General features: G+C 35.7%; 1 protein-coding gene across 2 annotated transcripts in view; it reads right to left on the reverse strand.

Moving 5' to 3' along the window:
* arhgdig (Rho GDP dissociation inhibitor (GDI) gamma) overlaps nt 1-22,870 on the reverse strand; it is a 53,092-nt gene extending 30,222 nt beyond the window's left edge. Inside the window, exons 1-2 of one of the 2 annotated variants that reach the window (XM_073833183.1) lie at nt 22,760-22,870; nt 2,649-2,825 (exon numbers count right to left, since the gene is read on the reverse strand). In XM_073833183.1, coding sequence (XP_073689284.1) covers nt 2,649-2,820 — 172 coding nt within the window. In that variant the 5' untranslated portion in view covers nt 2,821-2,825; nt 22,760-22,870. Of the gene's footprint in view, nt 1-2,648; nt 2,826-16,004; nt 16,507-22,759 lie in introns of those variants that run through there. The other variant, XM_073833182.1, reaches the window with a different exon arrangement.
* Nucleotides 22,871-26,503: the final 3,633 nt, after the last annotated feature.

Below are 26,503 nucleotides of genomic sequence, written 5' to 3' on the forward strand. Positions count from 1 at the left end.
AACTTGTGGAAAATGGACATCCAGGCCCGTATTCACAAAACATTTTATCTTAGCACTAAGAGTTCTCCTAAATAGCAGTAAAAGTTTTTAGCTAAGAGTTTTCTCTTAAAACCTATTAACAAAGCTGCTGAGACAAATTTTTACTAAGAAATAGAGAGAAATCTTAAGCTAAGAGTAAGGGCGGGGTTGACCTCGTTGCTATAGGTGACGTCAGCATGCTTACTAACTATGAACACTGTGATTGGCTGATAGGGGAGGAGTCTCTGTCCAAGATTTGTTAATAGAAATATTATAGAGCGATATAATGTTGCCATATTTAAATAAAGTAAAAAAAAAATGTTGCCACATTCAATTAAAGATTTTAAAATGCAGATATAAAGTGTCACTAATTAAACAAGTATATGTTCAGCTGATTATCAGCCTTTTACATGTGTGCTTGTCATAAACAATTAGCTGATATGCAAATAAACAGCCTTTTTATTAACAGAATAGAATAATCATGGCTGATAGTAAGATACGCAAACTTAAAAGAAAACCAAACTGGACGCAAGAACAGCTGTTACTTCTTGCCCAACTTGTTGATGAAAACAAGGATCTAATAAAAGGAAAAACTGGAGTTGGGATAAACTCCAAAACCAAAAAAGTTGCGTGGGAAAACTTATGTGTGCAAATAAATGAGTGTTTCTAAAAAGTTCAAGTTTTGAGGCAGATTGCCAGCAAGAGCCATTTTAGGATAGTTGAGATTTGGTCTAGTGACTTCCTCCTCACTACTCCTAATGTTTCTCAGATTTAGGAGCTAGTTTTAGCGCTAAAACGCTTTAGTGCAAAAATGTAGGAGTCCTAAATTTAGGAGTGACACGCCCATTATTTTAAAGATTTTCTCCTTAATCAGCAAATTATGAGCTACTTTTAGCCTTAAGATGTTTTGTGAATATGAGCCCTGGGGCCGTATGTATGAAACTTCTAAGAAATGCTCTTAAGAGTAGTCTTAAACTTTGACTTAAGTGTCAAAAATTCTTAGTAAGAAGTAGGACTTTTTTAAGAGTAGGAGACTTTTATAAAGAATCTAAAAGCAACTTTCAGTAAAGTTTGAGACTGATTCTTAAGTTCTGACTTAAGTGTTGTAAATTAAAGACTACAATGATTGAAACACAAAATGGCCGCCCTTGACCTCTGAATCAGCCAATAGTGAGCCTGCTCATGTGAGTCAATTATTTGATGGAACTACAATACAATCAAATTAATTAAGACACTATTTAATATTTCAGTGTATTTAAAAAAAATGCTTTGCATTGTGGGAAATTATCACAAATTATTATTGATGCTTTGAAATCCATGTCTCCTCATTTACAGTTGGAGCAATGATGTGAACAGCTCCAAGAACTCAAAGAAAGCCCACAATCTTCATAAAAGTTTCTTGTTTTGCAGCATGGTTTGACGGTCAGTTGGAAAGTCAATAAACTGCCATTTAGTTGTGGCCAAGAGAGAGAAAAAAAGTGTTACTGATTTTGTAAGCATATTGCATATTTGCTTGGAGTCAATTGTTTTACTTTTATTTTTTTGATAATAATGCAATACAACGTGTCATAATTTTTGGCCATGCTGTCCTACAAAGAAATTATGAACACATGCAAAAACAAGAGAGGACCAACACAAAATTAATAACTGATTATGTTGTATTCAATGTCAATGTTGACAGTGATTTTGTCACTAGATTTGTTGACGTCCTTGCCCCTTTGAGACTTTTCTCAAAGGCCTAGCAACAAAATACATTTCTTGGATAAACCTTATTTAGATTACAACACTCTCCCACTGATATATTTATATTATACAGATCAGTGAACTCGCCATTATGTCCTCATCCTCATCAGCTACATTTAGTGACTGTTCAATTGAAAGCAGTTAGCAACACTGATCAGTGTTTTTCTCATATTTTGATGGTTTAAGTGAAATGTGAGGTCATTAAAACCCTCCACACATCACTTTTGGTCACTGATGTGTTTGGTGAGGTTAGTGGCACAATATTTAAGACCCTGCTTGCTGTGTCATCACCAGTGCTTTGCTGCATTTTTACAATTGTTCAACTTTTCCAGTGAAAATAAATAAATAAACAAACGTATTTTTGCAGCTAGAGCATTGATTTGTAGAGTGGATTAAGTTATTACGTTTATTACTTGGTCAATTACAAAAATAAATACATTAAAAAATGCTTGATGATCAAGATTGTATCATTTTATCAACTCCATGTCATCATACAACTCCAATATGTCATATGTTGATTGTAAAGTGTGTGTTTTCTCCTTTTTGCTGCCATTGTGTTACTCCTAACTAGGTTAGGAGACCTCTCCAACTCTCTTAAATAATTTAGGAGCTGAGACCTAGTCTTAACACTTAGGAACTTTTATGAATCACTCTTTATCTTAAGTCTAGAAATAAGAGTAAAATTACGTCACTCTTAGAATTTTGAAACACTTAAGACTAAAATTTGACTCTGAGCATCTTTATACATACGGGCCCAGGTAACAACACGGTATTAAGATTCAAGTGTATGTACATTTTTGAATGGGGTCATTTTTATAAATTCAACTATTATTTTCTCTTGTGGACTATATGTAAAGTGTAAATATAAAATGACTAGGTATACTAACCTGCCACAACAGGTCCAGAACCCAAGAGGGTTTGCTTGTACTTGTTCAGGCTTTCATCATCTTTGTCCAGTTCCTGGATCTCCTGCAGGCTCTTCTGAGCTGGAGGCTGGTAGTTCAGATCTGGCTCATCTTCTTCCTCAACCACTGGCACTTCTTTATCTTTGTCAGCCATTATGCCTGAGAAAAACGAGGATGAAGGGTGTTAGAAATAATTTCAAAATGTTTAAAAAGAACATTCATGTGCATCTTCACATACAGATCAAGCTTATCACGATTTCACAACATACTTGGATGAAACAACATTTTTATTTACCAATCAGATTGTAGACTGAGGGCTGTGGTTGTGACTTAAACATTTTTATAATTTATCATTTCCCTGAATTTAGGTACAATTAATGGTTCCATTTTCTGTTGCTGACTTGTATTAAAATTGACTAAAATCTCAAATTTTGCCTTTTGAAACACATTTCTAGGCTGTTTTTTTAAAAGAACTTCAGCAGGCCAGTCACGATCAATTTTGTACAGTCTGGTAAGAGCATAAAATGGGCAGATATTGAACTATTAGTGTAAAAATCTAGTGTGAAATCTATGACCTGTTAAACTATATGGCTTGTGATGCTCTATGTGATTCTTTTACGGTTCTACAGATGAGTATCGCTCTGAGAAAAGACAGATTGAATGTATTTTCTGTCCTCTTTCCACCTCTCACACACTGTTTAGGCCTGAAACACAAACTAATTCAGATTCTCTAACACTGTTAGAGACAACAGATTTGCACATTTATCTCTTTTAATATTCAGAGTCATTTGTTGCAATCCTCATGTGGCAGACAATACACTCATCTTCAACGAAGATAATTTCATTTCTATTCAGCTCATTCGAGAGATGGTTCCTAGCTAAATGCCCACAGTCTGACAATTTATACAGCAAAAAGAGCAACTGAACATTAATGCACTGTAGCTGATCTTGTTTAATTATAATGAGTCAGTCTGGTTTTAGCAGATCTCTTTAAAGAAATGATTAATTCAGCCACATGTCACACATGAAAAACGTGTTTTTATTGTCACGACCAACACACTGCGTTTCAGCGTAACAGCTAATAATTACCGGAGACTACTGCAACTTGCAGAGCAGACAGCTGAGGTATTACTCCTCAGAGGCAAAGAGAAAAATAAAGACCCAGAAAACTGCTCTCCATGCAGGAGGCCAAGAACAGGGACAACAATTTGTCATATGAATTAGGAGCGCTGAATTGTAATGTCCACATAACTCCCTTAGAGAAGCAGTCTTGTGTAAGTGTTGTAGAGAAATATACTGCACAAATATAGGGTGCAAAATGGGGCCTGAAACTCTTATTAACTGCCAGCCTCTGGAGGTCAAACTCAATATTATATGCCGTTTCCGCAAACCTGTTAGACAAAAAGTCAGACATGCGTAAATATAGTGTTACTTTAGTAATTTAGTCATTTTCTAGCAACAAACGTTGACTAACAAACACTAAATCAATCAATCATTTAATAAAATAAGACAATAATATCGTTGATAATTAAAATACATTTAAAATACTTTTTTACTAAAATACATTGAATATCAATTCAACAGATTATGTCACAATTATGATTTGAAGTAATGGATACAGCTGGGAAATTCAAGATCTCTGAGGTAAGGCGAGCCAAAAAAACACCATTTTGAAAAGAATAGCTCACCCAAAATTGAAAATTCTGTCATTAAAAGGGATAGTTCACCTAAAAATGAAAACTGGATGTTTATCTGCTTACCCCCAGGGCATCCGAGATGTAGGTGACTTTGTTTCTTCAGTAGAACACAAACAGATTTTAGATTTTTCAAGATTTTTAACTCAAACCGTTGCAGTCTGTCAGTCATATAATGGCAGTCAATGGGCACCAACTTTTTGACAGTAAAAAAATAACATACACAGACAAAACCAAATTAAACCCTGTGGCTCGTGATGATACATTGAGGTGTTAAGACACAAAACGATCGGTCTGTGCAAAAAGCTGAACAGTATTTATATAATTTTTTACCTCTGATCCACCGCAACATTCAACTGTATTGAGCACGTTCACAACAGCAAGCGCGTGACGCGTCAAAGTGCTCTGGCACTGTAGTCGGTGAAAAGTCAACACTCCCGGATGAATTCGCACAAGTAAATGTAATCTTTTAGTTTTTAATCGGTTGTCAGAATCAGGATGAGCACAAGTAATTAAAAATTAAAGTAGTTCCGCGCGTGCATCTACTATAGCAGATCACATTGAGGCGTTATGCGCCAGCTGTTGTGAACACGCTCAGGGCAGCTGAGCGTTGCTGAGGTAAATAATGATATAAATAATGTTCAGTTTCTTGCACAGACCGATCGTTTTGTGTCTTAACACCTCAATGTATCGTCACGAGCCACAGGGTTTAATTTGGTTTTGTCTGTGTATGTTTTTTTTTACTGTCAAAGATTTGGTGCCCATTGACAGCCATTATATGACTGACAGACTGCAACGGTTTGAGTTAAAAATCTTTGTTTGTGTTCTACTGAAGAAACAAAGTCACCTACATCTTGGATGCCCTGGGGGTAAGCAGATAAACATAAAATTTTCAATTTTGGGTGAACCAACCCTTTTAATTTCTCACCCTCATATCACATGGACTATTTTAACAATGTCCTTTCTACCTTTCTGGGCCTTGAACGTGGTTGCATTGCTGTCTAAGCAGGGTCAGAAAGCTCTCAGATTTCATCAAAAATATTTTAATTTGTGTTCTGATGATGAACAAAGGTCTTGTGGGTTTGGAACGACATGAGGGTAATTAAACAATGACAGAATTTTCATTTTTGAGTACTGATATTTGTTAAATTTAAAATTAGATAGATTAATTTTACATTAGATAATAGTTTATCAACATCTTTTAGTTCTCACAACCAAAAATATGGGATATGTGCCTCTACTACTTTAAAAAACAGTCACTCGATCCCAGCATTTACCAAATTCAAGGCAAGTGACAACATCTAAAACATGACATCATCGCTTTCATTAGCCTGGGTGAGAACAAGCGAAGCTCCTTAGAGGATGGATGTTCCTGAACACAGCTGAGGATGAAAAAAGAACAAAGACAGAAACACCCCCCACCCAGGTTTATATGTTTGCCCAGACTGGTTTTATGTACAGTGCTGTCTAGGCCAGATCTGCCTCAGCAGCCATGGAAACATGCTTACATCCTCCTTCCCAATGATTATCGAGAGTGATGATGAACCTTCCTTACATTATGAAAGGAGAACAAAAACCCTAAGTGCTGTAATGTGATGGCAAATGCAATAATGGAGCTATAAAATCTGATCTGATGGAATCAATAGGGTGTTTTTGAGGGTCACTCTCTAATACGCCATTAGTTTTATAAGAGCGAATTTCCCTGATACCATCTAATAAAAATATACCACCATCTCCTTTTGCATTATATAGCAGTAGCTCAAGGACCATGACACTCATATGCTGCTGCTGCTGCTGCTGCTGCTGTATATAAAAATGGGGAGCCAATTTCCTCCAACAAAAAGGCAGGAAAATGTGGGAATGAATTCTGTATCTCTACATAAATTGAACCTACTCTATCCAGGAAGACAATTTGAGGAAGGACAAGTAGGTCAGATTATAGTTTATGAGGAAGCTGCACAATTTGTGCAATTTCCAGGTGCAAAATGCTGTTGAGACAGACGGCATATTTCAGCTGCACAAGACAAAGTGAGCCAATTAACCTACTAATTAGTGAGAAATAAACAATCTGAAAGTGTACAGATGAATGTGGTAATGAAGTGTGAGAGGAGAAATTTGGCTATGAATAAATGTGTATTAATCAATGCTCGACTCTCGTGCAAAACGGAAGCGCCTGACTGCAGCGTTACGACATTTTACACAAGTGTGGCCACGTTTTGCACATTGGTGTCCTTTGGACCAACATCCTGTGCATAATAAGGCTATTTAGTTAATTGTCCCTGCGCACTTACAGCTTAAATATCGCTAAAAATGCACACCAATTAAATATCTTGTACACTGAACACACAAATCAAATCCCCTGAGTTGAGATTCACTACAGGGAGGCCTGGTCACACTGAATAAACGACTAGACTAATTGGGCAATTTAAAGCATATCCAAGAGCCAATGCCAAGATTCTCAGTGTAAATTACAAGCAAAATAAACTATGTAGTGAGAGATTGCAGTTAAGGATTATTATAGATACATTTCCATGGAATTTAAGAGCATGTTTTCTGTATAATGATGATGGCATCTTAAAACTGCAATGTGATACATATTAATATTGTTCTTTAAAGCAGTAAACATCACTGTTCTCCTCTAAATGTACACAAGCTAACAGATAATCAGTAGTAACTGTTCATAATGTGACTCAAAGAGAAAAAACCCAAAAGACCTTTGTTTGTCTACAGAATGCAAATGAAGCTATTTTTGATTAAATCCGCAACTGACACGTTCAAGGCCTAGAAAGGTAGTAAGAACATTGTTAAAATAGCCAATGTGACATCAGTGGTTCAACCGTAAAGTTATGAAGCTACAAGAATAATTTTTGTGTGCAAAGAAAACAAAAATAACGACTTTATTCAACAATTTCTTCTCTCCCTTGTTAGTCTTCGATGAACGTTCATAAGAGTACCAAGACATGTGCCAAAGACTGACACAGAAGAGAAGAAACTGTTGAACAAAGCTGCTATTTTTGTTTTCTTTGCACACAAAAACTATTCTCGTAGCTTTATAACATTACGGTTGAACCACTGATGTCACATGGGCTATTTTTTTATGTTCTTACTACCTTTCTGGGCCTTGAACACAGTTAGGACTGCCACTAGTGACTATTTTTATATCGATTAATCTATCGACTAATTTATTGATTAATCGATTCATCTACACAACTAATTTCCCACAAAAAAAATCAACAATTTTACTTCAAAATATTTTATTTTTAATAAAATCATTTAAATGGAATCCAGAAAAGTAATGGAAAAGAATTTGGTAAAAATAAAAAATAAAACTGTAAAACTCAATTAATTTAACCATTAAAACAGAATATAGAAAAAATTTAATGAAATATATATATATATATATATATATATGTATATGGTAATAAAATATGGTATATATGGTAAAAATAGAAATATAGAAATAGATGTAAGTGAACAATAGCCTTTAAAATGAATACATATATAATAGCAATAAGGCAATAACAAATGGTTCAAATAAAGAATGAATAGCAAAAAACATATGGTTTTATTGCAAAAAAACTGTCGAAGTACATAATGTATTATAAACAATAGAGCTAATGTACATTATGCATTACAACAAAGGCCTGCGTCAACGGCCTGACGACTGTTCTTACACTTCATTGCACAATCTTATCCTCGTTTAATATCGACTAAACAACATTTAAGTCAAATGTCCACTTAATCTTTAATATTTGGCCATATTTTTACCACAGAAATGCTATAGTCACAGTCATTTAATGAATATGTAGACATCTAAACATGCAAACTCAGAGTGAGGGTTTAAACTTTTATTTTGAAATTGTGATGACCACTTAGCATAATGAGAAAGACATTGATGTATTCTCCTGAATTTGCACAGGTTTATAAATGATTTACTATGCAAATCTGATGAAATGGCGCACATTGCGTTCCCAAATTAACGTTGTAATGAACCCAAACTCACAACAACATGCAGAGATGGAGTTTGAGATGCTCCACACACGAAAATGATCACAGTTCCCATGGAACAGTACTGTGAAAAGAGTCCGCACGTATGTAATGCATGTAAATAATTGATGCACGTATATTAAACCTGCATTGAATATATTTATTTAACTAAATTGTAGTGTTTGTGTATTCACAATTATTCTTAATTATTTTTAAATGGGTTTAATATATCATGCAGCCTTGGAAAACAGTCTAATAATACTTTTTTATGGATTCTCGTCCGTGAAATGCATCACTGCCGGTGTTTTTGCAGGTTACTCGATGCAGGCAAAATGAAATCCAAGATTTAAAAAAATCGAATAGTCGATTAGAACTGACGAATCGCGACAGCCCTAAACATGTTGCGTTCCTGTCTATGCATGATCAAAGCTCTCGGATTTCATCAAAAATATCTTAATTTGATGAACAAACGTCTTACAGGTTTGGAACGACATGAGGGTGAGTAATTAATTTTCAATTTACATTCAAAGAATTTTTATTTTCGGGTGAACTACCCCTTTAAATTTGACTCTCAACCATTTTTGCCTTCAGGACCCAGATTATCTAGTGCTTAAGTTTGACAATATGCAAACTTATTGACATAAATATAAAAAATTATGTATTTTAAATTTTTACAGTTTCATGCTCTCAGCACACAAATGAAAAAATAAAATAATTAATGCATATTTATTTTGTTATCCTAACCATGCACAATCATATTTATAGCATCTAGGAATTCCCCCAGTTGTCCACGATCCTATCAGAACAGCTGCAATTCCTGTACTGCTCTAAAGAACACTAGAGACGTGCTCCCGTTCTTGCGTTGGCCACTAGTGAGAGGTCATTTTTATTAGCAAAGAGAAGAATGACTGTAATTACCCTTGCTCAGTTGTGTTAATAGCAATGATAATACTTTGAAGAATCTGGCAAGCTTTTTTAATTGGCTTTCCCCACCCTCCGGAGATATAATTTCTGAGTGAAATATGTGAGGCGCAGCATCTCGAGCTTCAAAGGCAACATGCTTTGGTCCGCTTTGATCAGTAGAAGCAGTTAAATGCCTGGCTACATTGTGATGGATAGCATGCTGGTTTTCATCTGATGGCGTGCTGCAGGTTTCAGTGCACAGCTAATGAGGTGGAGTGCGAATGAGCAAACAGCGCTTACAAACCGTACTCTCTCATACTCAACACACAACAGCTGCATACCTAAATATTCAGTGGACTTCTGCAGATGAATGGAAAGCACACTAGGGTTTCTACATACCACACAAATCTACTTTTTTTAGACTAACATGAATGTAAGAGCAACGCAAAGGGCGATAAACCCCTCAGGGTCTAAAAATGTCAAGAAAGGACCATGTGTCATGTCATAGTAAATATTTTTGACTGAATTTATGAGCACAGTTTTCTTTACAATTGAAGCCAAACTCGGCAGCTTGTGTAACTAAATTCTTCCTTTATATTAACACTTTTAACTACTGTGCAACCCTCACAATCCTTCACTATTCTCAACAACTTTGATGCATGCAGCTTCCCTGCTAATCAAACTGAGAGCAAAGTGGAGAGTAATGCATATCTGTAAACCCTGATCCTGTAAGTCAGAAACAAACACAAACCACAGCAGGCTAGAAATCTGAACAATTCTACGCTTTCACAGACAAAACGCTGCAAGCCATTTGACACTGTCACAGAAGGTTTCGGTTGTAACGTATTGAAACAATGCAGCAGGAATACAGTTTCACAAGATTCATAAGATCATGTCAAATTCAACAAATAAAGCAGGCCAAAACAAAATCTACAGTGTTTTTTTTTTTAGGATTTTGATGTGGTAAAATCTGTCAAAAAAATTTAATAATAAAATTAAAGTTAAAAAAAGTAAAAGGGTCAAAATACTAGGCCTATCTGTAGCTAAAATAATATGTAAGATAATGACAAACATGTTAAAAAATAAGTGTAAAATACATTAAAATGAGTATTAGGCAATCTGACAACCAAAAATATGTATCAATATTACTATAAATTAATAATGAAACATTTTTTTTATTACAACTAAATAAAAAATTGTAAACAAAATAAGAAATATTATATAAACATTTAATAAAATAATATTATTATATTATTACAATTTTACTGTTAAACTGCAATACTAATATTTATAGCTTTCATAATTTCTTTGTTTTTTAATCGTTAAACCATAGGGCTATTATTTTGATTGAAAACCACAGAAAGACCACAAAAGATTTTCTTTTGCTGACCACAGATTTATAGACAATTCTCACAAATTTGGGAAGATAGTTAAATCAAAATTAAAACTACTACAGTATCTTTAACTAGAAACATGCCCAATACAACAAAATAACCCAGTGATTGGGTTGTTTTGACCCAGCAGTTTGATTATATGTTTAACCCAACCTTCTGGGTAGTTCTATGTAGTATTAACGCAATTATTGTTTAAAATTTACTATATCGCTGGCTTAAGATGAACTCAAATAGGCTGTAAATTAAAAATCAGACAAATAATTACTAGAGGCATCAGCAATAATCAAAAGGTAAACATTTATTAATACGCTATAAAGGAAAAAGTGTATTATTTAATTATTAAATGTTCATTTTAAGCAAGAAATATAGTAATTTTTGAGCAATAGTTGAATTACATTAAACTACCCAGAAGGTTGGGTTAAACGTATAACCCAACTGCTAGATCAAAACAACCCAGTCGCTGGGTTTGTCCATATTTCACTCAGCGCTGGGTTGTTTTTAACTCAGCATTTAACAGTGTACATGTAAAAGTTGGGGACTAGGTGACGCATTCATATTCTCAAGATTGTTAATCAGATAGCAGCTGTAATGTAAGAAAGCACAGCTGAACACCTGACAGCAAGAATGGAAGTGAAATGATGCATGTGATCTTCCTCATTCATGTGGCCTATCCCTACAGGGTGCACAAACACGTCAGCTTTTTGAAATCTCTGTTTCTCCTACATGCAATCTAATTGATTTACTCCTTTAAACATGTGTCAGCTCTCTGACGTGCAGCCATCCATCACAGTGTAGCAGCAGCTGAGGCTCATTGAATCGTGATGCAGCCCTGCCGGGCCACAGGGGGTCTTAGCACATCAGCACCTGCAGTCCGGCAGAGAGAGAGCTGAGAAACCTGTGCACCGGTCAGGCCCTTGGACCCCGGTTTTGTGAGCTTTCTCTAAACATCATTGACTCAACTGGAATCACCCTGCTTCACACTACTCCTGCTACTCTGGCACACGAATCTAGTTTAGTTTTCAAAGCCGTTCTTGAAGACTGAACTTTCCGCATAGTATATCCATGCATGTAGGTGTGGTCACATTTGCCATTGATTGGTGACATTTCAAAAGGGAAATCCAGTAATTCCAAAAGAAATCCATACAATCAGGAGATTGTCGGGCGAATTTACCATGCTGACCAATAGAACGCTTCTTGGTTTGAAACTGACTTCTGTGTGAGCAGTGCTTAATACATCTTTACAGTACTGACAATGAGTAATGGACCTTTTTTGAGCACTAATTTCGCTAATGTGACCGCACCTTAAGACATTCCGAAATACCAGATTTTAAGTCAAACAGATTTGAGTCAGATGAAAGAGATCTAGGTTTTATCAACAGTTTTGAGACAATTCATAACTATTTTACATTTTGCTAAACTGGAATTCATTTTAATGTGTATTAGGGGTTGATCGATTATCTGCGCCAATATTAAGCATTTTTATGGTTATTGGTATTGGTCATTTTCAAAACTGATTTTCCGTTACAATTAGGGTGACCAGACGTCCCGAAAAATTCGGGACAGTCCCGAAATCTAAGCTGCTGTCCCGAATCCCGAATCCCGCTCTAATTGTCCCGAAAATTATACTGAAGCAATATCTTAAATAGTTATTGTCTGATAAAACATAAAAAACTGTCCGTGGAGCGAGGTTGAGTCATCCGCCGGCTGCTCATTGGCTGCAGCATCTTGTTTTTTTTTATTTGTTTTTTTTTTGGATATACCCAGAGCCATAGAGAAAGAGATTCTCTATTATAGATCAGTGGTTACGACACGCTCTGATCTCGCCGCCGCGCGGTCACGTGGTTCGTGGAGCGCCCAATAGATCCAAACAACTCCGCGCTCCAATGTGTTTGAATGGGTTTAAGTAGGATAGACAGCAGTTTTACTATATTTGCCTCAATTTCGAGTAATTATTAACACATAATGTGCATTGATTGTGTATTGATAACTTCTCTGAATACGCTTTACAATCGCATTTTATTCTGGGCAGTGATAAAGAGACATAATTAATATGTTCTCATACTTTTTGGCAGTCAAATGTGACCAAACACGTAACTTTTATTCAATTAAAAAATTTGTAATATATAGTTCAGTTCTATTTAGTTAATATTTGAGCAGGCTTTTTTTGTACTAAATAATATGTGCAATAATGATCCTGACCATTTAAAAGATAACATTTTCTAATATAGTATTTATATTACAGTTAGTTTGATATTTAAGGTAAAATACATTTGAATGTGTATTTGGACATGATCAAACACTCTTTTTTATATGTTTTGATTTAACGATTTAATGTTAAATAAGAAAAAAGTAATTTTTTCGTGTGATTTTATGATATTCAAATATACAACATAACTGAATATTATAAAAGGCAAGCAAAAATGGCATTTGACATAATAGAAAAGAGGAAAATAGTGTTTAAAAAACACAAGGCAACGAATTGCATTCAGCATACATTTTTTTTTATCGTATTTTTTGAATGCAGTCTTTACTGAAACTCATTCAATCTCCCACAGTGAGAGAAAGATTGCAGAAAGACTAAAAACGTAAAAATATGACAATTAGTATCTGGTTATGGTCGCTATTACGGTGTTTCTCACGTTATCTAACTGCATTTACAGTATAACTGTTTATTTTTTAACGATAAACATTAAGATGTTGCTAGCAGCAAATTACACTGTACCAACACCGCGACAGTACAGACCAACAAGTTGGTCTCGTCCTTCTTTAAGAAGGCACCGTGTTCAAAATAATATTTCTGTAGCCTATTAGGCTATATCAATTTATATGCATATGTACTTGTTAATAAAAATATGATTGCTTCATTAACTTCAGTTTGAAGTATAAAAAATAGCCTAACGCAACTTAACTAACGTAAGGCTACTTATATTAATAAAAACATGATTGGTTCAGTCACTTTCGTTTGAAAATCATTATCTTTCTTATTCATTACCCCCCCCCCCTCCCCCCTCCCCCCTCCCCCCTCCGTCCCGAATTTCAACCGATCTCATCTGGTCACCCTAGTTACAATAATTTAAAAGCATTTAAAGAATTTTGGTCAGAGCCCTTGTTATTCTTCATTTTGGCATTAATTTTCATTTTTATATACTATATATTCGTTCAAAATATTGGTTATTGGTCTACTTAATCTATAGTAACTGTTATTGGTATTGGCCCTGAAAAACACATATCAGTCGACCCCTAATAAAAGAGATCTAGGTTTCATCAACAGTTTTGTGACAATTCATAACTATTCTACATTTAGCTAAACTGGAATTCATATTAATGTGTACTAGGGGTCGATCGATTATTGGCTTGGCCAATAATCGGTGCCAATATTAAGCATTTTTATGGTTATCGGTATTGTTCAATTTTTAAAACCGATTTGCCAATAAAATAATTCAAAAGCATTAAAAGAATTTTTTGTCAGAGCCCTTGTTATTCTTAATTTTGACATTAATTTGAATTTTTACACCAGATATATCGGTTCAAAATACAGATTATTGCTCTACTTGATCTATAGTAACTGGTATTGAGATTGGCCCTAAAAACACATATCGGTCAACACCTAATAAAAGAGATCTAGGGTTCATCAACAGTTTTGTGGCAATTCATAACTATTTTACATTTTGCTAAACTGTAATTCATATTAATGTGTACTAGGGGTTGATCGATTATTGGCCTGGCCGATTACCGGTGCCGTTATTTTATGGTTATCGGTATTGGTCATTTTCAAAACCGATTTGCCAATAAAATAATTCAAAAGCATTTAAAGTAAGTTTTTGTCAGAGCCCTTGTTATTCTTAATTTTAACATTAATTTGAATCTTTACACCAGATATATCGGTTCAAAATACAGATTATTGCTCTACTTGATCTTTAGTAACTGGTATTGAGATTGGCCCTAAAAAACATATCGGTCAAGACCTAATAAAAGAGATCTAGGTTTCATCAACAGTTTTGTGACAATTCATAACTATTTTACATTTTGCTAACCTGGAATTCATATTAATGTTTATTAGGGGTCGACTGATTAGCGGCCTGGCCAATATTTGGCACTGATATTAAGCATTTTTATGGTTATCGCTATCTGTCATATTCAAAACCGATTTGCCAATAAAATAATTTAAAAGCATTTAAAGAAATTTTTTTGTCAGAGACCTTGTTATTCTTAATTTTGACATACATTTTTACACCAGATATATTGGTTTAAATATATTATTGGTCTACATGATCTATAGTAACTGGTATTAGGATTGCCCCTGAAAAATACATATCAGTTAACCCCTAACTGATACAAATCCCAATGAAAAACATGACTCACGATAAAAGAGCTAAAAGATGAGAGCTCGAGAAACAAACTAAAACGGCATGCTTTTGTTCATACTATCAGGTAGGTTTAGGTGAAGTGCAGATGATATGTTATTTTAAAACGTCACAAAAAAAAACTAACACTCTTCTAACGCCACTCACTGGACATTTCAAATCGAATATGTCACGAAACATACATGGCAATAAGTATTTAGCGTTTTGCAAAAAAATTTGCAACAGGTACGTTTTTGTCATTATCAAATCACAATGCCAGGAGGTCCTGCGTCAACCAAGCAACTGCCAATGAGACTAAAGGGAATGCTTATGGAGAAGCCACACTTCTTAGGAATCTCAGATACCAATCACACACAGAGTTATGCACATTTACTCTTCACTTTACACCTCAAGACAAGTGTTCATTTGTCACACATCATTACTTCCCAGATATCAAAGTGAAATGGAGACATTAAGAGAGTGGAAGACACCAATAAAGAGGTAAATTGGGAGTGAGAAACACTGGATTGGTGTCACTAAGCAGACACTCTGCAGAGTGAAGCCCTGAATCAACAACATCTGTGACATGTAATTACAAGCAACATGATGATCACACACACAAAGCAATGTTGTGAGTGCAACAACAGATTGATCAATACATATTGATCAATCCACCTTTGCTTGTTTTAGCCGCATCACATGCCAACAATAAAAATGTCTACATCCACAAAGGAAGTCATCACATAAAATGATCACACATATGACTTTCAACTTGATTTTAAAAATCAATTTGAATTTGAAAAAGGTTGCAACTTATAAACACCTTGCAAAATAAGCTTTAAACTACTTTATCTGAATGTTTAGAGATGGTCTATTAAATTGGTAGATTATCCGAGGTCTTTTTGTGGAGTTTGAAGAGCATTCCAAATGCACGCATTCAAGTTCATTTTTGTATATTTAGTAATTACACTTTTCAACATTTTTATCTCATAATAGATAATATAAATGCATCCTCACCTCTATAGCAAACTGTTAACCAGAGCAGCTCAAGAAACTGTCCACCAAATTCACAAACATCCATGCCCAACATTGTGAGTAAGCTCTTTTCCACAAGGTTTCCCAAGAAAAAAAATTACCCCCAAAAATTCAAGAAAGCACACCTCCTGTGGTATAGAAAAAAATGTGTCTGAAACACATTCAAAAAAGAATTCACAGCAGCATCCCTACTACCGCCACAAAAACCAAGATACAGAATCACTGGGTGTGGGTTGGCTAGAGAGAGAGCGAGTGAGTGAGAGAGAGGGAGAGAGAGATAGTAGAGAGACAGAACGTGAGAGATGGAGAAAGAAAGTAAGGGAGTGAACGAATGCTCAAACGATCTGTGTGTAATCCGTGCTGGAAGAACAGCCGTGGCTGAAGTGTTGGCAATGAGGCAGTAATGTGGGAACAGTATTCCGGTCTGCAGACGCTATTGATTCCACCGGCATGAGAAGCAAACCCTCCGCCTCAGTTCAGCACGCCTCCCAACCCCATCACTCATTAGACAGGAGACTGCGATGATCTCATCCTCTTCCTCACATACATGCACACAAACACACACACACACACACACACACGGATCCTTTCCCCCTCCATTCTCTTTATTCCCTCTTCTGTTTTTCTGTCTTCACATTCTGGCTCTCTAGAGACACTTATTATTCTTACCCTTCCCCCGTTTTATATCAACTATCATACTGTTTCCCCTTTTATCTCCCCCCTTCTCTCTCTCTCTCTCTCTCGCGTTCTCTCCTTCAGGGGCAACATGCTGGGCGGACTGCTTTCCCCCCCTTGTCGAAGATGACTTTCTATCAGTTTGCAGTTCTCCAAGACGTCGTTCTGTCATGTCTCTCAGGGGTCATCAACCTGTCAGAGGAACCTGTCGGAGGTTACACTGGGCGTGCCGCTGCATTTCACGCGGCCTTGATGCTCTAGCGTCTCGCTGAGTGCTGCTGCATTGCCAAACCCTTTTTCAAGAGACTTGTAAGGACAGAGTTGATGTGCACCGACCCATTATGGCATTTCACTGCACGTCTGGTGCAAAGCTCTCTGGAACAAACAGCTCATGATCTGATGTGTCAGCTAGGTAAAGACACACTGGATTGCATCGGAGATGGAAAGTATACTTAGTATAATGAAGCAATGAGCCGTGAAGGCCATGTGTTACAGTGATTTTTTCTAAGTGCAAAGGATGTTCTGTGCACTTCTTCTTTCGTAGTAAAACATCTGTAACTAACCGTTTTGTGTGGGTTTGGTACTATTAGTGAACTCCTAAAACAGCAATATGATAAAAGACTAAAGTAATTAAAGGAGTTAAAGGAACACTCCACTTTTTTTGGAAATAGGCTCATTCTCCAACTCCCCCCGAGTTAATAAGTTGAGTTTTACCTTTTTGAAATCCATTCAGCCGTTCTCCTGTTCTGGCGATATCACTTTTAGCATAGATCATTGAATCCTATTAGACCAATAGCATCGCGTTCAAAAATGACCGATGAGTTTCGATATTTGTCCTATTTAAAACTTGACACTTCTGCAGTTATATTGTGTACTAAGACAGGTGGAAAATGTAAAGCTGCGAGTTTCTAGGCCGATAAGATTAGGAACTACACTCCCATTCCGGCATAATAGTCAAGGAAGTCTGCTGCCATAACATGGACGCAGCAGGCGGAGTAATATCACGCAGCGCCTGAAATTAGTTCCCAGCTAGGTTAGTATTTGCACATGTGCTGCGTGATATTACTGCGCCTGCTGTGTCCATATTACGGCAGCAAACTTCCTTGACTATTACGCCGGAATGGGAGAGTAGTTCCTAATCTTATCGGCCTAGAAACTCGCAGCTTTACATTTTCCACCTGTCTTAGTACACAATATAACTGCAGAAGTGTCAAGTTTTAAATAGGACAAATATCGAAACTCATCGGTCATTTTTGAACGCGATGCTATTGGTCTAATAGGATTCAATGATCTATACTAAAAGTGATATCGCCAGAACAGGAGAACGGCTGAATGGATTTCAAAAAGGTAAAACTCAACTTATTAACTCAGGGGGAGTTGGAGAATGAGCCTATTTCCAAAAAAAAGTGGAGTGTTCCTTTAAGGTCCATTCACATCAAGGGTGAATCCAACGATAACGAAAAAAAATAAATTTTTTGGGTCACATTTACTAACAGCTTGCCTTTTACCTTATTGAATATGCATTTTTAGGAGTTTTTGTTTTAGACGCAAAATTTATGGGAGGAGAGTATTAAAATGAACCATAAAATTTAGTAACGTTTGTGCTCATCAAATTACTGGTATTTGCGCCATTATTTACCGCCCAAAAACAGCATGTCTTAAAGCAGGCGGTAATTTGCACTGCTCTTAGTAGATTTCGCTAGTTTTTCTAAAGTAACATTGTCTAACAGCGACACCAGCAGGTAAAGTTACAGCATGAGTCCGCTTCTCGCTCGCCTCCCCTGAGCCCATTGAGTTTTAACAGAGACCCTTAAGAGCGTGGTGGGGTTGGTGAGGGGTAATTGAATAGGGGAAAGTCACATGACAGGAGGCAATGCCTTTATCACAATATGATTGGATATGGCTGGTTATGATCAGCTGTGTTTAATGGTGTTAATGGGAATACTAATTTGAAAAATTAAGTAAACAACTCACACACTTAGATAACCATTTTGTTACATCACAATTAATGCCACGTTCCAGGCAACCCATAACCCGTGTTTTTCCAACCTTCTACCCGTGAAAGTGCACTGGAGCGGCAGTCAAACCCGTGACTTCCCAACCGTGAACTCGTATTAGATCGATGTACTCCCAGTTCCGAGCTCTGGCGTCACATAGCCCGCGAAACAATAATGACAGCCCCTACTGGTGCGGTGTTTATGCAAGTGGTGCACGGTGGAAAAATAGACTTTAGGACAATATAACGTTGCATTCAAATGAATAATAATATAATAATAATAAATGCGCTCAGGCAGTTTGGCGTGACTTGACTGGAATGCTACAAAGTCGTGAGTCGTGGTTTGAAGTCGTGATTTACGAGCTCAAAAACCTGCCTGGAACGCAGCATAAGACTTAAAACGGCTTGAAAACATGATCTGTGTTTTTAGTGAGTAATCAGCTTGGTTAAATTTAAAGTAAAACTCTGTGTCTGTGGCCAATATTTACTGAGCTTTCATGACTGATGACTTAAATAATGAAAAAATAGTCAAAAGTTAACTATTAAAAAAATAGCTGAACATAAGTTAACAAATAAAATTGTTTAAATTGTTACTGCCTTGAGTTATTTTTGATTAAATTTAAAATGCTTAAAAAACACTTGACGAGATTAATAGTCTGCTTTAATAAATAGAATATTAATTACATTGTTAATGTAAAAATATACAATAAAATAGTTTTCTTTCTTTCTTTTTCTGTAATGTTTAATTAACCAAGGCAATGTGACTAGGACATTCATTTACATTTGATGTATATTTATATGAAAAAAAAAACTATAAAAATGGGCCAATTAATTGTGTTCTTGGTGTGAACGGGCTTTTAAATTCAATTTTAATTTTATTGGTCACACAGACAATTGCAGTTTGGCACAATAATATAAAACGTGTGGCTATTATTGTGGCTTATCCAGTTCAGTATCTATAAATTAGATTTCCTTTGCACAAAGGTGATATTATTCATACTTATAAAAATCATAATCATAGAACATGCTCAGAAGTTAATTGTTCATTCTTGTGCACAGCCAAAAGAAAATCAGATGTGCAGATTGACATGAAGTACCAAAGCAAAAGCAAAAAAACTAACTACAGCTTTCAACCACCAATAGTCACTTTAAAAGTCCTGATTTTTAGTTTAATTCACACAATTAAACAACTATAAAGAGAAGCTGCACTAGGATGAGAAGAGCCAAAAAATAAAGGCCACTATGAAGAACCTTGTCTGCATTTGAAAGGTTCCATGGATGTTCAAGGTTCTTTATGGAACCATCAATGCCAATACCTCCCAAAACTCCCATTAAAAGAATTTAATGAGACATTTTGCATTCATTCTATAATCTGACTATTGATGGAAAATTATGTTTTGTGAAAATCTAAGCAGAATGTGTTACTGAGATATTAAAGAGAATTCATTTGTGGTTATTCTTTCCAACTCTTCAGGTTTCCCACTGCGGTCAGCTAGCACAATATGGGAGTTGAGTTCAGACTGACTTGACGGTTGTTCACATCAAGCATCTCCAAAAAAGAATTTGACAGACTACATAACAGATCTATCAAACTACACTAAGCTGAGAGCTCAAGTCTGCTGGTATCTGAGCAGCCTGTGATTTGCAACGACTGCCCCTGTCAACACATCAAAAAAACTTCTTGAGGGGCTGCCTCAACTTACTAGGAGGGAGAAAAAAGAAAAGAAATCTGAAGTGACTAACCATGAAGTCACGCATGCACACTTTTGAAAAAATAAGATCTCTTATGATCTGCATGACTGGAAACTGTTGCACAAACAGGAAGTAACATAAGCAGGCTGCTCATTTCAACCACAGTTGGTGTTAGATCAGTGGCACACTCTCTGCAATATGAAGCGTGTCACATATTGCTCAGTGCTCATGAATTAGAGCCTGAAAGTCAAATAAATTTAAACACAGAAGCACACTGGCATAGTTCTGAACGGTTCCTCTTGAGGCTTGTTCCTAATCCAGCAGCTCTGTTCCACTCAGGAAGTTCTGCGCAAGCCTAGGCCTGAACAACAAACACCTCAAGAAGGAAGTGAAAGGGCTGTCTTGATCAATAGACAGAGATCTTGTTTATCGAGGTCTGCCAGTTAATACACTCAGCTTCCCCTTTACGGATCTGTCAGACATTGTGATATTTTTGGCTGCTTCTCCAGTGACTGGCATTGAGGGCTGCAGAAACGCTTGTTTATTTGTGCGGAGAAAAATGGGGCTAGCTCTTCAGATAGTACTAAAAAATGCCTACAGAGTTTTCATTTCTATGAAAATCATTTCCACGCTAGCTTTTATAGGCTATTTATCATCTCAGTGATGCACCATGACGTATGTCATCTACTGCACTCATCAATATGAGGCTAAAAAGCACTGCGAGAATTTTCCAATCATTTTACGGCCCCCTAAAGCATGTCGATGCAAAATGAGCTTTCAGAAAAAAAGCATGTCATATCCGAATTCTCTCAAGGCTGCAATAAAACAGCAATAGACTTTCTCGAGCTGATGAAAGCATACCAGTTTGGCTATAAAGACTCTAAACAAAACTGCATATATAGCACTGGCTATGTTAGTATGTGTAAAAGATTGATTTTTTAGAGCAAGGACATTGAGACAAGTGCTACTGAATAATAAGACAAAGGATTGAATGAGGACAGAAAACAAGAGTGATTCACCAGCACTTTAGATTAACTTTTTTATCCATGCACAAGTACAAACTAGCCATAGATTAATAGTCAAATGCCGAAATGAGACATTTATTACATTTTAAAAGCAATAAAAGAGGGCAAAAATTGTTTGTGATTGTGACTGGCTAGTTGCAACTTTCAGTGTTTAAATATTTCAGAATATTTAAAGCTAAACCGCAAGAAATGGTTTTCTTAGTGTTTTTTTTCCTTGTTTTCTAGTATAAATATCTAAATATTATTAAATCAAGATGCATTTACTAAAGTAAAATGACTTAAGATATTAAGTGTGTTGTTTTCTAAAAAAAAAAAAATAAAAGGTCAAAATTTTCTTAAAAACGCTTAAAACAAGCAAAAATATCTGCCATCGGGGTAAGAAAAATAATCTTAATTTAATGGCAAAATAAGATTCTTTTTCATGCCCCACTTACATATATTTTTGCTTGTTTTAAGCGAAAACGGACAAAATATCACTTGTTTTCTTAAAGCAAGACATATTATCTTAAGTCGTTTCACTTGTAAAGTAAATGCATCTTAATTCAAGAATTTTTTAGATATTTATACTATAAAACAAGACAACAATACTAAATAAGCTAAATTAAAAAAAAAATTGCAGTGCATAAGTAGCATAATCTACAGCCAATTGCTCATAATTCCAAATAACCTTTTTTTTTTTAAATGTCAGACTGTCTGTACGTTATCCCTTAAAAAGCAAATACACAAGTATGGTTATTTGCACATTCTGCTCAAATTGATTACCATTTGTTCATATTCATACTTCTAAAGTGATAAAGGATGTCTGTGGTGTCACAGGAGCCAGTCAGAACAGGATATCAGCTTGGTCTTTTCGTTAAAAGCGGATGTGGTTGCCTACAACTTTACCAAAAAAGTACATTGAACGTGAACGGATGAGGCTAATACTGACTATGTGGCATCTGTGAGTTTATTGGTGAACCAAATTATCAACAAAGCCAGATATTAATATAATACTGTAGCACTTCCTATCAAATTAAGATAGTATATATCATAGACTATATATACTTAAGTGTGTGAACTGATATCCTAAGAATAAATCAGAGAAGTTTGCAAGTTACTCCAAACCTCGTAGTTCAGTGATCCCATTTCAGAAAGTCAATCAGAAAATGAAAATGAAAATCATGAAGATCACATATACAATCCTTACATAAAACAAAATCAGTTGGCCGTTAAAAATAAAAACAAAATATAATCATGCACGTTTGTATCGTTTACATCTTTGCATCACTTATTTGCAGCGAAACGAGCTGTTTCTAACATTGCAAACAAACTTAGGGAGTTACTAAAGTGATAGAGTAAAAGTGACTTACCGCCTAGTCTCGTCTTGCAGAACTGTAGATGCGGATGTTCAAGAGTGTTCAGATCATGTGTGTACCAGGAAATCGAGTTTACCAATCACAACTCAACGCCTCACACAAGTTGCAAATACCAGCCAAAGTGTACTTAAATGTTTTAGGGTTTTGTAAATATCGCTATTCGCAAATGAATGTCACATTATTATTAATGGGAAAATTATGTAGCCTATATAAAATATAAATATAACAGAGTTCAGGTATCATTACAGGCATGAGTTAGTTTTAAAGTAATATCTGCTGTTGCACTACAACTACAACGTTTGCATCGTCAATCTAACATTGTTTTGGCACATCGCGTGTATCAGGATATTAATGACTGGCTGCATAGAAACTCTGATTAAGACCAAGCAGTGTCAGTACAGCCCAGTACTTTCTCCACATTTCTGTGAGCAGGTACTATCTGCACTACTATCTATGAGCTCCTAAACATGCCTTGCACAAACTCATCTGCTTAAACATATGACACAGTCTTTGTCTCAACATGTCTGTAAATTCCTCAACAAGCTTTTCGACGTTCCTTAATGTGAAACAATGCTGCAAACAGCTGCGCTCTCTCCTAGTAACGTGCGTCAAAACGTAAAACGACGTGTAATGGTAAATGCAATTTTATTAAATGAATAATATTAATATTAAGCCTAATGTATCTACGCGGTTAAATTATAAATTATTAATACATATTATGATAAACACTGGGCCTATGTAAATTTGTGACGCCCTTTGTGTAGCTAATGTTGTCGAGCATCCGTTATTGTATCAGATTTTGTTGCAGTCATATATAGATATATAGATAGATTTCTTTGGTTTCATGAATTGGTCCTGGTGTTGCTGGAGTTGCATTACAATAGAGCAAGGATTAAGGGAGTTAAGGAATGCTGAATAAGTGGTGTAGCCCCAGGCCACAGCTTTTATCTTTCAGCCATACCTGTTTTTCCTCCTCCAGAAAAGAATATGCTATATATACCATCGGTTCTCAATCTTTTTGATTCCAAAGCCCCCCATTGTCCAAGACAACATTCAAAGCCCTTCAGTACAATCCAGCTATGTTGCAGTGGTCAAAATTGTCCGAGTGAGACCTCAGATTTGTAGTTTCACCAGAGTGAGAAATATTACATCAGTTTACATGTTATAGATCTTCAATTTACTAACAGTCTGAGGCACTTTAATGAAGTTAAATTTGATATATAAGTAGTTTTGAAAATTTGCTGAGGGCCCTGGTGGAGATCCACTGTGCTTTAGCTACTGAGCATCAGACTAGTTTAGTGTGTCAGCTTTTATTAAGAATCTTGCTACCCCCTTCTGTTTAAACTTTGAATTACATTTCCTCCAGCCACTCTTTAGTGTTTGATATCGGTTTGTGATATCTTTTTTGTATAACATTGTTTATGTGTATTTATAAAAGCTTATGTAGGCCTATAATGTCTACTACTTTACAATAAGGTGTCATTTGTTAACACTGGTTAATGTATTAACATGAATAAACAATGAACAATATATTTATTAATCTTTCTTCATTAAGTTAATAAAAAATACAGTCATTCGTTGTTAAAAAAAACACAACTTGTGATTTTAATAATGCATTAGTAAATGCTGAAATTAACATTAACTAAGAATAATAAATTATGTAGAAGTATCGTTCATTTTTAGTTCATGTTAACTAATGTAGTTAGCTAATGTTAACTAATGAACCTTATTGTAAAGTGTTATCAATAATTCTTATTCTCTTAAGTCATATTTAATAGTAACAGAACACAGAAATACAATCTGATTTGAGGCAAAGGTACGTTATGCTTTCTCACTTTTATGCCATTGGCACAGAAGACTCTGCAAATCTCTGAACTACACTTTAGGAGCTCTGTGAGATTACAGTCAATCCGTGCCTGCGGGAAATGGAGGGTAATTCAGAGTGAAGTTAACTTTCAAAGAGACCCAGAGCACGCTGTGAGCGGGAGATGGAGGACTTTAAAGATGGAGGCTCTCTTTAAACTGTCTTTAAAAGTCAGTCCTTTTTATTGTTGTATCACTTCGTATGTAATCCCGTAAAGGCTGCCTGATGAAATTTTACCTGTTGGCCTGAATTCCTCTTCTCTTACTGAAGCAGGTGTTCTTTCTTGAATGTGTTAATGCTCTCAGCCACATGTCACTCATATCCCTGCAGTTCTACATTTGACATCTGTCTCTGTGTGACATGATCTCCTTAATGGTGCTCAGACCTCAACATCAATCACAATCTCTATGTCAGGGACTTAACTTTAAGTACATTAGTGCGTAGCGTAGCTTACGCCATGCCGAACGTCAGCAAACCTGGTCCATATGAAGTACAGATAATACTGTTGTCTTTTTCACTTTAATGTTGACATGTTGTGTGTTAAATGCTGCAGGGACATAATCACCATTTCAAAATTAATACAAAATTAATACACTTAAAAATGAATAAAAAATGATTTTTTCTGTATGTAGCATTTGTTAATGTATGGGTCTAGCTTCCGGTCTCATCAGTGTCCAGTTATTTTTAGCAGTACAAAACTCATTTTGCTGCTTGATATTGCAAATTGGTGTGTCTTATCGTATTATTTTAATGAGTTATATTTATTCCCCTGTAGAGGGTTTGCACTTGCGGCACAGTTTGGTCAGTGACCTGGATGCGCTGCCATATTGGTGATACTCAGATGTAAACAACAGCATGGATTGCACAGTTAATGTACTACTGAATATGTTTTTCTGCTAATTTATGCTGTCTACACCACAGAAAAATGTGTGGAAGCTGCTAAATCATATAGAGAAGGACTTAGTAATATGAAAGGGCACAATATTTTGACAAACTTAAGTTAATAGGTGTTAAAGATACGTACGAGCAGTATGAATTTAGATATTAGCCGAATATTTCACCTACCTGACTGGAAAAAAATAGTATAAACACAAATGTTGTCAAGCTTCTTGCCCTGGAAATCCTGGTTCAGTTTGGCCAATCTTTTGCACTCTTCTCCATGATTTGTTATAACTTTTGGCAGTCTATAGTACTCTAAATGTTTTTCCTGGTCTGACCAATTAGTACAGCACAAAACATTTTTTTTTTTTTGGTTTTGCCTTTGTTTTCCTATTGACGTGCTCGTATACACTGTATACGTATATTTCTATTGCTTTGACCATTCTCTGCACTGTAAAAAGTTTTCACTAGTTTCAACTTAAAAACTTAAGTTTAGCAGCTGCCTTAAAATGTTAAGTTAAATCCACTTAAGTCATTTCAACTCAGAAGTTAAATAAACTCATTTTTATTGTAATAAGTTAAAATAACTTGTAGTTTTAAGCTGATTTAACTTAAATTTTAAGGCAGCTGCTGAACTTAAGTTTTTAAGGTTTTTAAGTTGAATCTGATGAAAACTTTTTACAGTGTGTGGATCCACCTTCACATGCCTCGATTGGTCAATAATGAACAATGTCAGCACACTATTGGTCAAACTACTTCAATCTTTACCTTCAGCAAGTATGAAAACAATGAGAGAAAAGCCAAATCCCAGACATTTTGAGCAATTTAGAAATAAGCCATGACATGTCCAGGACATAAAAGATGTATTGTCAAAAGTATCGTTGAAAGTTCTTTGAAATTTTGCTGGCAACTCAATAGAGTGTTTTCAGGACGCGTCATCAATATTGGTGGTATAGCCATATTGGTGGCACTGAGCGTAAACTCTGGCACTGAAC

This window comes from Garra rufa, chromosome 1 (assembly GCF_049309525.1).
Source record: "Garra rufa chromosome 1, GarRuf1.0, whole genome shotgun sequence".
Classification (NCBI taxonomy): domain Eukaryota; kingdom Metazoa; phylum Chordata; class Actinopteri; order Cypriniformes; family Cyprinidae; genus Garra; species Garra rufa.